Below are 16845 nucleotides of genomic sequence, written 5' to 3'. Positions count from 1 at the left end.
GAAGAGCAGAACACAACAGCAAGTTACATTTTTCTACTCTTTACCAAAAGGAAAAGAAAATAAAGAAGAACTTTGGATTGGTCCAAAAGCCGACAATAGCAGAGGAATAGCAAGTACAGAGAAACTTACTTATTGCAAAATTTTGCTGTTTGAAAATGTTAGGCATTCTCAAGTACCAGCCAGGCCAACAGATTTTTTTTCAACCCAAAACTGTTGTAACATGTATAGATAGCAGGAATTATTTCCATAATAAATTAACAAAATTACTTAATCTGTGAAAATAAAGTAGTATCTAAGATTTACATGGTATGGTTTTTTTCCTAAGAACGCTTATCTCACTTACACAGATCACAAATTCAACAGTTAAGCCAAGTTGTCCAATGTGACAAAAGCAAACAACCAAGTTCCAGGATCTAAGTCCCCCTATAGATGTAGCATGTCCTCCATTAAAGTCAGATGAATCTCATATTATACTTACTGTTTATAAACTTTCCATTTGAAAATTAAATGGGATTCCCGCCACCACCACCCCCAAAAAAAGACCCGTTGTTATATAAATGCTATGTAATAAATTTTTTACGAATAGAGCTACTAAGAAAAGCAACCAAGAACTTCTGTCTAGGGAGTAGAAAGCTCCTGGGAGCTTCAAAGAATTACATTTCCTAGGGTTAGGATTTAATTTTCTTCAAAAACGCCACTGTCCTCTCAGGAAAATGGAGGAGTAAGTGGAAAAAAGGGAGAAATTATTAGGAGGCAAGCACGGCAGTGCCACCTTCTGGGCTGTACAGCTCACTAATCTGGGCTCCTGTGAGTGTAGACATGCTTTCTCAGATACATGATCAGGAAGATCATTTTGGAACTAACTTAGAAAGTGCTTTTGGATATCAATATTAAGAGCCTAATAGTCCGAACAAACTGAAGACAGGTTAACTGCTAAAAATCATAAGGATCTAGTTTTATATACGCAAAAAGTCTATTTTACGAACTGCTAGCTGCAGCCTAGTAATCTGAAACTGCTATTTCAAAGCATATCACACCAAAATGTACCAATTAGTATCACACTGAGATGAGTCTATGGTATCATCAAGGTGATTTTTATTTTTTAATGATCTTTTAATTTCATCCTTTCAGAATCTTACCACAAGATGGTCACCTGAATTATCTCCCCCTATGCAGTAATCAATTCCTACTGCATGGGAACTTTGATTCCGATATCACATACTTTTTAGGCCTTTTCCACCTCTACATTCTTCCAAGGATGTTCGTAGAGGTTATATGTAATTCTTACCGCGATATCTAGAGTCCTACCCATGTTTAAGAGCAAATATATGATGTGATTAATCTCTAACTTTAAAAAGAACACATCATTCTTGAATCTTCGGTACTTAAACTATCTTAATTTGATGCTACAGGACATCACACAATTAATCAATACATCATTGTGTCACAAAAAATGAGTTTAGAACTGCTGTTCTTGGAGAATATGATACAATTATGAAGTGATTTTTTTTCTAAAATCTATGATTACTTTCAACAAAAATGGGTTATTTACAAAAAGAGAAAACTCAGAGTCATTGGTACAATTAATATAACAACCTTAAGTGAGCATTTTATCAAAAACCATTCAATAAAAGCCACTATGATATACTAGCATTTATATATTTGGAAATAACTCTGATATCTTTGGAATGAGAAAAACTTTCTTAATATTTGTAGCCACTTCATGTCAATTTGATTATATAGAAATTGGCTTTTCCAATATAAAGCTTTAGGGTGGCAAAGAAAAGAAGTATTACTTAATAGAGAGATATTGGGAAATTACCCTAATTTGGATTCATAAAGCTAAAATGAGAATCACGAATAATAACAAAAAGGAACTTAACAGTTTATTCCAAACCACCAAAGTGTGAATATGTGTCAAATAGCTCAAATCAAGCTTTTCTCAAGGCACTAACTACTTTCCCAAAGCAATCTAAGTTATTTTCAGATAACACTAATTATTAGATCTTTTGAAAGATTGTGTCAAACACCTGCCTCCTTGAATTTTGCATCATTCAACCCCTTTTCAAGTCTAATTTCTCTTTCACATGATTGTTAAGCAAATATTTGTGGAGAGTGACTCTACAAACCCTTCTCCCCACCCAGTTCTGTCCACAGTCTTGTTTCCCATCTGAATTGTCCTGTTTCCTTCTAGCATTCCTTAGCAGAAGAATTTAAATTCCCTGGCCATCCTACCAACATATGGACACCCCTTTCAAAGGATCTTGTGACAGCATAAAAGACAGTGGGATTCTCTATCACGTGACTCAATGAGGACATCTGAACTCTAGTAAATGCTGCCCAAGGTTGCATGGATACCATCTTGTTCCTGATTTAATTTCAGCACAGAGTCAACTGAGAGTGCTGTGCCTTTCATCAGAAGGCTGCTATTACACACAGCACCTCCATCCATTTAATTCTCTATTTTACATGAGACTTTGCATTTTCTACTGTTACACTTCCATTTTATTGGATCTGGTCTCTTGTTCCACATTAATTCTGACCCCAAGTCCAAATGTGTCATCCCACAGCTATCCCTGTCGACACTGAATGATTTGAGAATCTAATCAGCTAACCAACACTGCTTTCCAAAGAAAAGGAACATTAATTTAGCACCAAGCACAATGCCTGGCACATTAATAGGAAATCCAGTATTTTACAAATGAATAAACAAGTGCATATACTCTTGTTTAATCCTAAAAATTCTGTAAGGCTTCATCACTGATGAGACCAATGAATGAATAAACAAGAGCTTAAACAATCCACAATCACAGGTCTTCTGATTCCAAATTCTTTACTGTTCTAATTCCAAATTCTTTCCTCTTTAAACTACCCTCATCAATTTTCCATATTCACTGGAAAAAATACTGAATGAGACAAAGATGAGCTGAGGTCCCAATAAATTCCTCAAGATAATAACTTCACCCAACAGTCTATCCAAGAGTCTACAACATTGGTAAAGAGACATTTAACTAGCAATAAGTTATCTACTCACTCCGTTCCAAATCAATTCATACTATATTCATTTAATGGCTTTCCATTAAAATAAACACAACTGATCATTCCCAATGCCATGCTAATGAATGAGGAATTTAAATCATTAATATGTTAAAATGAGTATTAAACGGAAACAGTAACGTAAAGCTGATCATTTTAACTACTTAATGTTTAAAAACAATCTGCAAATCAGTTCCTGAATGATATTTATATATTTACATCCGTTTACAAGAAATGGTCAAGACACAATGATGCTCTGAAGAAAACTTGTTACTTCTAGGAATTTAGAACTTGTACAGTAATTTTCATAACTCCAATATACTATGAATTGGCCTTTTTTCTCTCAGATATTAATAACTACTGGTAATTTGTACAGTATACCTTTAGTTGTCAATAAACCCATCTTACTAAACATTTAATTAAGATTAACTACGTTTAATTCATCATAAACTTTGAAATCTTGTTTCTTTAATATGTTCCTCTTAATTTAGTGGATCTCTTAGCTGTATATAGTATTTTGAATGCTCATTTCAGATCAAGGGGAAAAAATGTTAAAACATACAGCAAAAGACGAGACAAACAGACAACTGAAGTAAGAACAATTATATTATTAGCCTTGCTCTCTGATTAAAAACAAACATTCCAGCATTTTCTTTTTCTTCTCACCTGTGAGAATTAATCTACATTATAAATGGAGTTACTAGATTAGCTCCTACCATTAAATTTCAGTTCACAACATGACTTTAATTTAAAAATGCATAACCTTGCAGAAAACAACACACACCTAAAAAGTTAAGTCAAATAAACCCTAATGGTTGTATTCAGCATCCCTAGTTTCCTGTAACATTGCCCTCAAATAACCAGGGAATTCTGTCTGCAAGCAATGCTACAACCCCATCTACTGGAAAGGTGCAGCAACTGAGTAAGCCTTGTTAAAAGCAGATAAAATATTCAAAACAGTAAGAAAATCTTACCTACTTCTTTTCGTCCTGGCTTTTCAAAACGTCTGTCACCCCTACAAAGATAAATTAAATTTCAAATAAGACTTTAGAATTATATGGAGAGCTCCCACCCATGATGTCCTATTTCCTATTTTACTTTAACAGCATTTTTTCATTTGTTAAATTATAAAAACAAATAGATGGTTATTGCCTAACATTTAGAAATTACAGGGGGAAAAAACAAAAATATTCACTATCTCACTAACCAAAAACTAACTTATACTGATAACTCTAGTACATACAATTTTTTAAATACCAGAAATAAACTGGAGGTTTTTTTTTTAATTAGAGACATGCTGGTCACAGTTTTTTATACTTTAGAATGTGTTTTCTATGTTATTAAATAGTTTCATAATATTCACTTTAATGAATATATAGTATTCTATTATATAGCTGTCCAATAAGTTAAAAACCACTGTGACATTAAGCTGTTTGGGTTGTTTACAAATATTTTATATTATAAATATCCCTTATATATAGACCTTTATGCAATTACCTAATAACAGACTTCACATAAAATATCAAACAACAGAAAGAGAAGATGCTTTTACTAATACCAGCAAATAAGAAAATGGTAATGCTTCCTACTAAATACCAATCAAATATCAAGTCAAATTAATTATTAAATATTCATGCAATATCAGCTAGTTCCATCTCCCTACACCATATTACTCACAGCCCCTTCCAACATGAAAAAGATAGAATGGGCATAGCCTAAATACCTCTAAAGAATAGGATAAAGATCAAAGGTGATGGTGGAGATATACAGAGACCGTAGACTTTAACAAACGATTGTGACTGCTGAATCATTATACTGATATTTCTTTTAGTCTCTAGTACCTTAGAGTACTAAGAATAAAAAACCTAAAATTGTAGAACTCTAACCCACCCAAACTCTGAAATCTGTTCTACAACTAATTTTTGTGCTGTGCTTTGAAATTTATTGTTTTTTTAATACATGTTATTTTTCACAAAAAAAGAAAAAAAATTATAAAAAACAGCAGCTAGAAGGAAAAATTTGAGATGATGGTATGGTAGCCCATGACAAACTCTGGGATCTGTTCCGTAACTACTTGTTGAAGCGTACTTTGAAAACTTGTGTTTTTCTTTCTTTGTTTTGTATGTATGTTATATTATACAATTATATAACTTAAAAAAAAAAATTCATGCAGACACTATTTATCCAGAATGGTTTCTTCCTTCACGGAAGGATCATTTAAAAATGTCTACATTCAACTTTATATTCACTAATTAACAGCTTAAAAGAAAACAAAAACGAAACTCTGTAATTGTGCACCCGAGGCCTTGTCTCTGCAGAAAGCAGAAAAGAAATAACTTTTATATACTAAGAAATCTTTATAAGATATAAGAAGGGTATAAGAAGCTCTGGTTCCTTTAGTTACCTTTCCTCCCAGCTCTGTGATCTATGCATTTCCCTGCCACCTCCTCGACCAAACACACCCTCCACCTCATCAAAGCTTCTTTGGTAGAAACCACATTCACCTCTGCCTCTTCCTGAAAATAAGAAAACAGAGAACATGATGGTCAGATGTCAATATTTGGCACACAGTCAACACCAAGATCAATATTTGAAGTTCTGTCTCTATATGATGAAGGATATCTACTTATAAATATTTAGTGAGCCCCTTTGGTTCTTGACCTGTGAGACCAACAATGGCACTGAAATAGCTAGAGCACAAGAGGCTGACAAAACAAGTTAGAAAACTGGCGTAAGGTCCCACCCAGTCTTGGACAAGAAACTGTATCAACATTAAGCTCTTTAATAAAAAGTTTAATAGTGTAATTCATAAAAAATTCGATAAATCATTACTGTAAATTAAACCTTTCATTGGGTTATTTTCAACAAAAATGGAAGAAATTTTGATTTGGAAAGTTTCTGAGAAGGGGAATTAAAGTAAAAAAACAAGCACAAATGTGAAAATAATTCATCTAATCCCAGAGAAAAGATAATCAGTCAACTCTATCAATTTTGTAAAGTATCTCCTTAAAGGATATTCTACAACAACCAAAGGAACTCTTTCCACTCTAACCAAATTCAGAGGTAAGAAGTGTCAGTACTAAATCTGAACCAGGAGCTGGGATGAAATAGGGATTTAGAAAACTCTGGTGGTTCAAATATAAATTGGTCTTTACTGAAGGCAATTTGGTTAGATGCATCAAATCTGGCTCAGCAATTCTACTTAAAGTTTACCCTAATAGAAGTACATATGTGCAAATGAATATGTATGAAGGTGCTCACTGCAATTGAAAAAAAAACCAACTAGAAACAACATTAATGCCTGTCTACAAAGGACTGGCTAAATAGACTGTGATAAAATAATACAATACCATACTATAAACCACAGAGAATAAAGTACCGATAAAGAACCAACTGCTGGGTCTGGGGACAGAAGGCAGAATGCACTTTCCACTTTCTACTTTTGGTACAGTTTGAGGTGTTCCCAACAAATATTCACCATTTATATCCAACACAAAAATGAGAAATCCGAAGTAGGATGGAGGCACAGGGATGTACTGATAATGAGAAGAAACCTTAACCATCATCTCTAGCCCATCTCCCACAGTGCACAATGAACCACCCAACAGAAATGATAATGGCACTTGAATGAAAAGCATGAATGCTTTCCCAAAGATAATACAATTGAGTTAAATAATTACTTCAACTACTCATGCAGTATTTCTACCTTAGTTATAATTTATCAAGAAATGATCTAGAATTCAGGTGCACTTTTATATGACTGCCTGATAAAATACAAAAATGCAAAGAATTGTCTGCAGGGAACCTACAAAAAAATGGATACCCTCTTAACTAGTTCAGGTATCTATTTCTTCATCTGGAAAGTGAAATGAGGAATGGTGTTGAACTCATTATCTTAAAGGTATCTTCCAGCTGTAAAATTCCATGACAACTCCCAAGTTTAAGCCACTGAGAATAAAATATATACTCTAAGATTCTAACACAGTGTAATAAGAAATATATACTTTAAGATTCTAACACAGTTTAATAAAAACTGGTATGGAACACTGGGGTGTATCCTTTACAATGATTTTAGGGTTAAAGAAAAAAAGTCCCCTCTCTTTAGAGCAAATTTCTATGGAAAACCAATAAGAACATATCACCTTAAGCAAAATGTTTTATTCTAGAAACATGAACATTAAAAACAGCCTTTAATTTACCAGAGAAACAAGTGAAACACACACAAATCTTTTCTGCAATAGTTGTGATGACTAGCATTGGCACTAGTCCTGCTCACAAAACTGAAGCATTAAAATGGGTTACCTAAAAAACAGTCAGATTCTAGAGCTTTCCAGTTTGTAAAATACAAGAAATCACTGTCAAAGAACAAGGCCCATAATCATCTATAAATGAGCAAGTAAATACACAAAGATGAATCTTTCATAAAGCTAATTTTAAACGACTTCCCTGTTGTCTAAAATTCCACCCTAATTGTTTGGAGGATTAAAACATATTTCCTTTAAATGATGATGCAGACAGTGGTTGTCAGCTGTGTGGACCTGCCTTATTTATAAACACATTAACCAGACAAAATAAAAAAGATAGCAATTTTAAATTGTTCTTCCATCCATTTGTTTAAATTGTACTAGTTCAATGTGAAAAATCAGTTGATTTTCATATAGCAGTTTTTTCAAATGGAAAGAAACAGGACAGATTTGCAGTCTACCCACATTAAAAAAAAAGCAGCAATTACCATTATTTATTTAATCAAGAATGTAAAATTATTTTTAAAATTTTTTAAGAATTTAAAATTAATAAGTAAAGAATACAAGTCATACAGATTCTAACTATAACCTTGTTTTGTAAAATGTGCTTATGAGAAATCATTAAAAAGAACCACACCTGGCTGTAACAGTGGTGTGAGAAATATTTTTCACAACCAACTCATTCATTTGACTAGTTTCATACCATTCTTTCCAAATGATATATTAAGTCACTACTTCATATATATATCATAGTGTCTATCTTTTATATGTGTAAGAGTTAAATTCTGAATGCAAGAGTTCTATCCTATGTGACAACCTTTCACTTCAAAGAAGCCAGAAAGCAGGAAGAAATCCATCAGTCTTTTACTTGTTTCCCTCTATGGATTACAACAAACAAACAAACCAAAGCCTATTTAGAAAGATTGGTTGGTAGTTGCAGCATACAAAATTCACAGTTACTTGAAGCATGTAAAACAGCTCACTTGTGGTTCACACTTAACACTCCAGCCCATTCTCCCCCAAACACACACACACACTCTTCTTAATTAATAAGATTGCTCTCAGGCTTGCCCTGAAAAGCACTAGAGGCAAAGATGCTCAGGTACAACTTCTCCTAGTAGGCAGTCCACAGCAGAGAAACCCAGGAAATACCCAATTTCAGACCAGAGCCAAGAGCAGTCAGTCCCATTTCCAAAACATCACTGCACCACCAAGATGACAGATCTCAGGCAAATTCTGGAATCTAACTGCCTGGGGAGTTTGTAAAGCACAGACAAATCACCCAAAAATCCTGTTGCAGAGGTAGTTTTAAATAAGTTTTAAAGATGTTCCCTAACAATTTCCCAGGTTAAAAACCACTGTTGTAGAGACTTACAAATTCAGAAGGAAAAAATATCTACATCTAGGTAGTAAATAGCACCTGATTATTAACAGTGACACTTTCTAGTTAGCCTCTACATCAGTCACAACATCCGCATTACCACATTGTGAATGGACTACTGAAAGAAACCTCTTCACAGGAACGCAGTCTCTATTATAAAGACTGAGTATAGATGACTCTATTCATAAACACAACTTTAAGAAAAAAAAGAATCCAGCAACTCCACACTTAGGATGATGCTAATCTGAGTGGTGCCACAAGTGGAGACAAAGCCTCTGTCACTGCAGACACCCAATTTTTCCATTTCTAAAGCATCTCTTAGAAATTACAAGGAACACCAAAACTAATTCTGTGATTTAACCAATTTATGAGTTAAATACTCAAGTAAAATATTCAAATTACAAATATCAAGAATGTTGTTATGCAGCAGAAAATCAACAAACCCAAAATACGGAGCAGGTAGCAAACAAACAAGTAATATCAAAATTAGAATTCTTCTAAGAAGAGACAAAAATCCATAATACTGTAGGTTAAATAAATGACTGGTATATAAGTAGTTTTTGTTCTACCCCCTCAATGGCCCTAGGAGAGGGTACCAATGAGACAGCTTTTGCTGCTGAAGCCCCTCTATGGCTAAAGACATTCTTGGTACATGACTCTTAAATGAAACTCTGAGACACAGAGGCCTGGGGACTTTCATGATGTTCCAGCAATCAGGACACTTCAGGACACTTTGGCTCCCAAAGCAAAAGGCCCCCACCACTGCTCCTCCTCTTCTGTTATTGCTCATTTCACATTAAAGCTCACCTCGCCCTCTTGAAGAACTCCGCCCTCTAGGAGCCCCCACCACTGCTCCTCCTCCTCCTCGGCCTGTCAATCGCAGGACAGCAGCACTATTTACAGACATGGAAAAGTTCCTCTGCCAAAAAACAAAAATAAAAAAATAAAAAGAAAGAAAAAATGGATAAAACAGATAAAACTACATGTTGCTTCTCCCCACCTCCCACTGCATCTATAAAGTGACATCTTATTACTACTAGTCATGGGACACCATAACAACATGACATACTGAGAGGATCCAAAACCTGATTTAAGCTGACAATTTCACATTAATAGTTCAGGCTAACAAACACTGACAACAAACATTGATAGCAAAGTCTTGTACTATGCTGAGTTCTGTGCAGAAATGCATAAACAAGTAAACAAACTCTAAATGTTCTCTGTATCTGGAAGTAGACAGCATAGCTATACAATGGGATAAATAAAACTTGGTGGAAGAGACATGGTTTGAAAGGGTCCTTTAAAAGTACTTTAGATTTTGGTAAAAAGTGGAAAGGAGCATATAAATGGGCCACAAAAAATTTTAATGCAAGAGTAACATAAGAAAGCACAGATCGGTCAGAAATCTTTTAAATGGGAGGAAAATGATCATTTTTGCCTCATTCTGTTCACCAAAGTGAATTCCAACTCCAGTGGTACTTAACAGAATAACAGGATTAACAGCAAGTGAGGGGCAGTGCAGCGGTGGCTCAGTGGCAGAATTCTTGCCTGCCAGGCTGGAGACCTGGGTTTGATTCCCAGTGCTTGCTCAAGACAAAAAAAAAAAAGCCAAGTGAGAAAGGGCCAGATAGGAATCTAGAAAAGATCAACCACCTGAATAATAAATTAATGTGGAAGCGGAGAAGAAGCTTGATAAGAAATACACAAAATCTAAATCACTCAGTCATTAACCTGCACTTCCACACCACAACCAATCTGAAATTGGATCAAGTACAATCAGAAGGTTATGGATGGGAATCCTTCAAGCATAAAAAGGAACATGGGAAGTCAGGAGATCCAGAAGCCAAAAAAATGTCTGGTTGACACTTCTGGATAAACTGAATATATGAGGCTTAGGAAAAGGAAAGACAAAAACCAATATAAATATCCTGGAAATAACTATAAATATGAAAATACTGGATACCATACGAATTTTGCAAGAGTGTTTTCAACTAGGAAAATTTTGGAGCATCCTTACTTGGATACCTTCTGTTCACTTAGAACATAAGACATTTGTGCAAAAGTGCAAAGGTGTGGTGCATTGAAAAAAATGCCACTTAGGCATGGCTGTAGCCCCTCCTGGCAGATGGGCAAGAAGTGAGGCTTAATAGTTATACTGTAAAAGAATCCTACAATTCAGCTAATATTTTAGCCTTAAGTGGTTTCCACACTGAAGTTCTATTTGCTGTTTGGGTTCATCATCAATCGAAATATGACGTCTGTACCTCTTTTGAAGGAATCAACAAGTTAGTTACACAACTAACTGGTTAAAAATTTCTACTGCCATTACCAACTTTTTTGCTTTAATACAGGGATCATTTTTTTCCCCAATAGTTGTCTTCTTCAGAATTTCATTTGATACTGTCCCCCATTTAATCTGATCAGGCAATTTTCAGAAACTTATCAGTATAAACTGTTACTTTTTCCTTTGACTCAGATAGGTATATAATCATATAATCAAGTAACTTCAAAAACGAAGACTTAAGAACTAAAAATTAGTAAAACACCTATCTTGATAAAACATATTTCAAAGCGTAATATAATAACACTTATTTAATAAAAAAGAAAACTGGTTGAGACATATGCACTAACTTATCCTTTAGCACAGAGGAACTGAATGGTGGTAAGTGGATAATGCCTCTAGGACTACAATTACAGCAAATTCTATAAAGTCCCATAATGTATATTAATATATTCTAATATTGAGAAACAAAGGTCAGAGCTAACTGCATTATATATGTCAGGATCCCACACCATTAAACACTTCCCCATTCCCAAACTATAACATGTTTAAATCTCAAATGCACCCATACATAGGTATGGGGAAACCCTCAAATATTTTCATACACTGTCACACTTTTACAGAAAGTATAAACTAGTACACTCTTTGGAAGGAATATTTCAACATATACTCAAATGCACACATCCTTTGACCCATCATTTCCACTTCTTACACTTGAGAAATAACTTAAATGCAAAGATCTTTACTGTGACTTTGTAAAAGCAAAAACTGGAAACTATCTAACTATCAACCAATAGCGGCTAATTTTTAAACTATGGTACATCTACACATAGAATCCTATATGTTAAAAAAAAGCAACTCCATTATTTTGAACCATATGAAATTGCTAACATTCAACCATTTCAGAGCCACAAAAACTGCAATTTCATATGGTCAACCTAATAGATGGAGACATAAAGATAGTTTCAGTTAAAAGCAGACTTGAGGCCAGTCTGCCTGGGTCTGAATTTGGCTCCACCACTTTGTAGTGGTATGATCTTTGGCAATTTACTCAACTTCCCTATGTCTCGTTTTCTTTGTCTATACTATGGGGATAGGGAAAATATTTGTGTCTACTTCACAGCTTACTGCAAGCAAGCAATCCATAAATAAATGCCAAGTGCTTAGAATAGTGCCGGACACATATTAAAATCTAAGTAAATATGTTTGCTATTATCTCCTAGATACATGCTTAGGAAAAAGAATAAAGTGTGAACAGTATGAAGAGCATACTACCATATATGTGTGTTTTAAGAAAAATACAGTTATGTGGTTGTAAGTGTATTAACTATCCCTACAAGAAAACATTAGCAAATAGAGAAAATGATGAGAGTTTGAGAGAAAAGCAGACTTGCTTTTCACTATATATGCTTTTGAATTTTTTATGTATTACCTATTCAAAAATGCATACATGAAATAACTATCTTTCTTGGTAAATAAGTAAGTGGTAGCAGCTACCTAAATTACAGGTATAGGGCCTAAATAACGCTTCTCAAACCAAGATACATACTCAAGGGAAAAACCAAACTAAAACAACTAGAAGATATAAAATGAAATATTTTAAGAACCAATTTTGTTGCAGGAAAACTATTTTTTAAACGTTCCTGTGTATACTATGCACATATTAAGCAAAATTAACTTGCATTGTTAAGATAAAATGCCACATTTCAAGATAACTTCTGCAGCCTTAGGCTACTAGGTATGTTACACCCTGTAGGGGTACTGCAATGAAAAAGAATGTAAAACTCAATCTAGGAAGAGCTACACGATACCTGAGGAGTACCTGACAATCCAGAAGACAAACAACACAATTCTAATAAATCTATTACCTGCTTTAGCATGGTCCTACGTAGCATATTTTATAAGTAATAGAGGATACAAAAAAAAAAAAAAAAGAAAAATGGCAGGAAATCCTTAACAATACATTTTAAATACTTCCAAAAGTACACACTGATGATCCTTTGTGACTACCATGAAAACTAATCAGTCTTTACACTGAGCTGCAGTCCACTTTAATAAGACAGATTTTACTATTATTAAAAATATAATAATAATCACTGCCTTCCTCCCGACATGGGACATGACATCCAGGGGTGAAAGTTTCCCTGGAGATGTGGGAGATGACTCCCAGGGATAAGTCTAGCCCTGGCACAGTGGGATCAACAATGCCATCTTGACCAAAATGGGGAAAAGAAGTGGGACAAATAAGGTATCAGTGGCTGAGAGAGCTCAAATAGAGTCGAGAGGCTACTCTGGAGGTTCCTCTTACGCAAACTTCAGTTAGAAATTGCTACCTGTCATAAGTAGCTAAAACCCAACCAAAACCATTCCAGCCAATCCTAAAGAACACCTAGGGCAATATGTAAGACTCTACAAAGGTTCCATGCACTACCCACAACCCCCAGATGGGTCCTGGACCTGATACAGAAACTCTACAACCACTGTACATTATTAACATCCCTTTCCCCCTGGGTCCTCACCCCTGTCTTTATGAGCTTGCCTATTCTCTGATATTTTCTCTGTAATTACCATGGGGCAGAATTTAACAGTCTATAAGTCTCTAACAATCTTGCTTGCTTTGACACCAACTTAACTTCGACAGCATATATAAACTGTGTTCCTATACTCCTCATTCCCCCACCTTTATGTAGTTCATCACGAATTAAATGTTTATAAACTTAATAAACAAAAAACAAACAAAGAAAAACAAATAAAAATTCCACAACTGGTGCTGCTATAATGATATTCACATGGAAAAACAACAAAACTCTGAAACCTAAAAGGGTAAGCCTTTCTAGAACATTAGCTAGTTTTGTCTCCTGACACCTTATTATCGAAAGACCTTCCAACATGAAAAAAGTAGAACAGACATAGCCCAAATACCCCTAAAGAGTGGGAGCAAGAAGGTGATGATGAAATTATACAGAGAAGGTAGGGTTTAAGAAATGAATATGAGTGCTGACTCATTAAATTGACATGTCCTTTAATCTCCAATTATCTTACAGCAGCTAGGAGTAAAAACCTAAAATTGTGGAACTCTAACCCATCCAAACTCTGAAATCTGTTCTACAACTAATTTTTGTGCTGTGCTTTGAAATTTATTGTTTTGTATATATGTTAACTTTTTTACAAAAAAAGGGGGGTGGGATGATAAAATATATATATATATATATTCCTTCTAGCCTCCAATGTTCTAGGGCAGCTAGAAGGAAAAATCGGAAATAATGGTATGGGGGTCCATGACAAACTCTAGGATCTGCCCTGTAACTACTTGTTGAAGAGTGCTTTGAAAACTATTGCTTTTTTCTTTCTTTGCTTTGAAGGCATGGTACATTATACAATAAAAAGTTAAAAAAAAAAAAAAAAATTAGGGGGTGCAAGGGTAGTTCATTGGTAGAATTCTTGCCTACCATGCAGAAGACCTGGGTTCAATTTCCCACCATGCAAATCCCAAAAAACAAACAAGCAACAAATAAAAATTCAACAAATGGTGTTGCAATAATGGGATATTCACATGGCAAAACAAAGACATGTGACCCCTACTATACAGCATACAAAAAAAATTTAACATTTACTCCTTAAATATTTGATAATTTTGGTGTATAGATGAATACAAACTTAACTTTCTTTTCCAAACGTCTAACCAACAGTTCTCAGAACCATTTCTTAAAGGAAAAAAAAAGAAATTTTTAGAAATATGTAATAAACAGCTAAACAAAATACTGGAAGAATAATCACAAAAGAACAAAATGACTAAAATGAGCTAAAAATTAATTTTGGTATTAAAAAAAGATTAAAAACAGTTTGAAAGTCAATTTAAAAAGTTAGAAAACTTATTGGACATAACTATAGCCAACAATCTTAACATATAAGGAGCTCAGGTAAATAATATAAATAGACAAGAAAAAGATTACTATCCCAAAAGGAATATTGGAAAAGACAACAAATAATTAACAGAAATATAATTGGCCGATAAATACTTGAACAACTGTTCACTGGCATGGGCAAAGAAATGTAAACTAAAACAATGGAAGAATGTTGTTTCCAAATTTGAGAAGTTTTTCAATAAATGGGGAAAACGCAGAACAATGTTTTGGAGTACATATCACCACTTGAATAAAAAAAGGGTAAAATACATTCACATATTTACCTAGAAAAATACACAAGAGATAAATCAGGGGGGTTTAGACTCAAATTTATAAACATTTAACTGGTGATAAAAACATAAAGATGGGGGATGAGGAGTATAGGAACACAGTTTATGTATACTATCAAAGTTAGGTTGGTGTCAAAGCAAACAAGATTGTTAGAAACTTATAGACTGTTAAATTCTGCCCCACAGTAATTATAGAGAAAATATCAGAGAGTAGGCAAGCTCATAAAGGCAGGGGTGGGACACAGGTGGAATGGGGAGTTAATGCACAATGGGTGTAAAGTTTCTATTTGGGGAGATCCTTGCAGTTTTAATAACAGAAGGTGGTAAGGGTATAAGTATATTGTGTACCTGACTGATCCCACTGAATAGCATGCTTGGGAGTTGCTGAGATAAGAATATTTATGTTGTGTATAATTTTCCCACAACATGAAATAAACAACTAAGAAACAATGAAAATTAAATGCAACACTTGATCCCAGATGGACTCCAGCAACACAAGAGTAAAGGATACAAAGGACATTATCAGATGTGCCCTTTCTCTAAACCCAACTCTGCAAGGAAAATCATTACCGTGCCCCTTACATAGCACATAACATTCAGGGGTGAAAATCGCCTTGACAACATGGGACGTGACTCCTGGAGATGAGTCTGGCCCTGGCACCCTGGGATCGACAATGCCTTCCTGATCAACAGGGGGAAAAAGAAGCGAAATAAAATAAGGTATTCAATGGTTAAAAGAGTTCAAATAGAGTCAAGAGGCTATTCCAGAAGGTACTCTTACTGCAAGCTTGTTAGATGATGCTAATTGCTATGGTTTGCTAAATCCCAACCAACATTACCCGTTAACGCTTAAGAACTCCTAGGGCTTGAAGTGAGACTCTATAAAAGTTTCATGTACTAAGTTTGTTTTCCTGGAATCTGTAATTTTCAGAGGGTTCCCACCGAAACCCAGGGGAACCACCCTCTCCAAGATTATCAACTAATTATATCCCCTATTCTTTAGCATCAACACCCTAACTCAACATGAAAAAGTTAGAATGGGCATTGCCTAAAGACTCCTATAGATTGAGAGAAGGATCAGAGGAGGATTTATAACAGAGAAAACAGAACTGAACAAATCAGTATGACTGCTGAATCACTATTATGACATTCTTCCTAGCCTCCAGTGTTTTGGAGCAACTATAAGAAAAAAACAGAAATAGGGAATGGTAATCCAAACAAACTCTGAAATCTGCTCTATAACTACTTATTGAAGTGTACTTTGAAAATTGCCTTTCCTTTGTACATATATTACATAATAAATAAATTTTTTTAAAAGATTCTTCTTTTAAAAATTTAGGACATATGAAAAAAATTGGAATATACACTACAAACTTTTTATCAATGTTAAATTTCTTGAACTTGTTATTTGCATTTAAGGTGGTTTCAGAAGTGAATATACTTTCCCTGAGGAAATGTAAATGGTAGTATTGAGTTTAAGGAGCATACTATATACAATCTATACTCTAGTATTCAGCAAATAGATTGACTGATGATGGATGAACAGACAGAATGATATATAGCAAATGTGGAAAAATGTTAAAATTGGTGAATCTGGGTATACAGGGGGAAAGGGTATACTGAAGTTCTCTATATGGGGTTTATATCATTTTTGTAATTGTTCTCTAAATTTGAAAAGTATTTCAAAATAAAATGTTAAAAAAAAAAA

General features: G+C 34.4%; 1 protein-coding gene across 6 annotated transcripts in view; it reads right to left on the bottom strand.

The window, feature by feature from the left end:
• Positions 1 to 16845, bottom strand: part of GIGYF2 (GRB10 interacting GYF protein 2) — a 164047-nt gene that overhangs the window by 96541 nt on the left and 50661 nt on the right. For 5 of the 6 annotated variants that reach the window (XM_077155436.1, XM_077155438.1, XM_077155441.1 and 2 more), the window contains 3 exons: positions 9469 to 9580; positions 5441 to 5552; positions 4011 to 4051 (listed from right to left, as the gene is read on the bottom strand). In XM_077155436.1, coding sequence (XP_077011551.1) covers positions 4011 to 4051; positions 5441 to 5552; positions 9469 to 9580 — 265 coding nt within the window. The remainder of the gene's footprint in view (positions 1 to 4010; positions 4052 to 5440; positions 5553 to 9468; positions 9581 to 16845) is intronic. The other variant, XM_077155440.1, reaches the window with a different exon arrangement.

Source organism: Tamandua tetradactyla, chromosome 3 (assembly GCF_023851605.1).
Source record: "Tamandua tetradactyla isolate mTamTet1 chromosome 3, mTamTet1.pri, whole genome shotgun sequence".
Lineage (NCBI taxonomy): Eukaryota > Metazoa > Chordata > Mammalia > Pilosa > Myrmecophagidae > Tamandua > Tamandua tetradactyla.
This window is presented reverse-complemented; position numbering and strand designations above follow the sequence as displayed.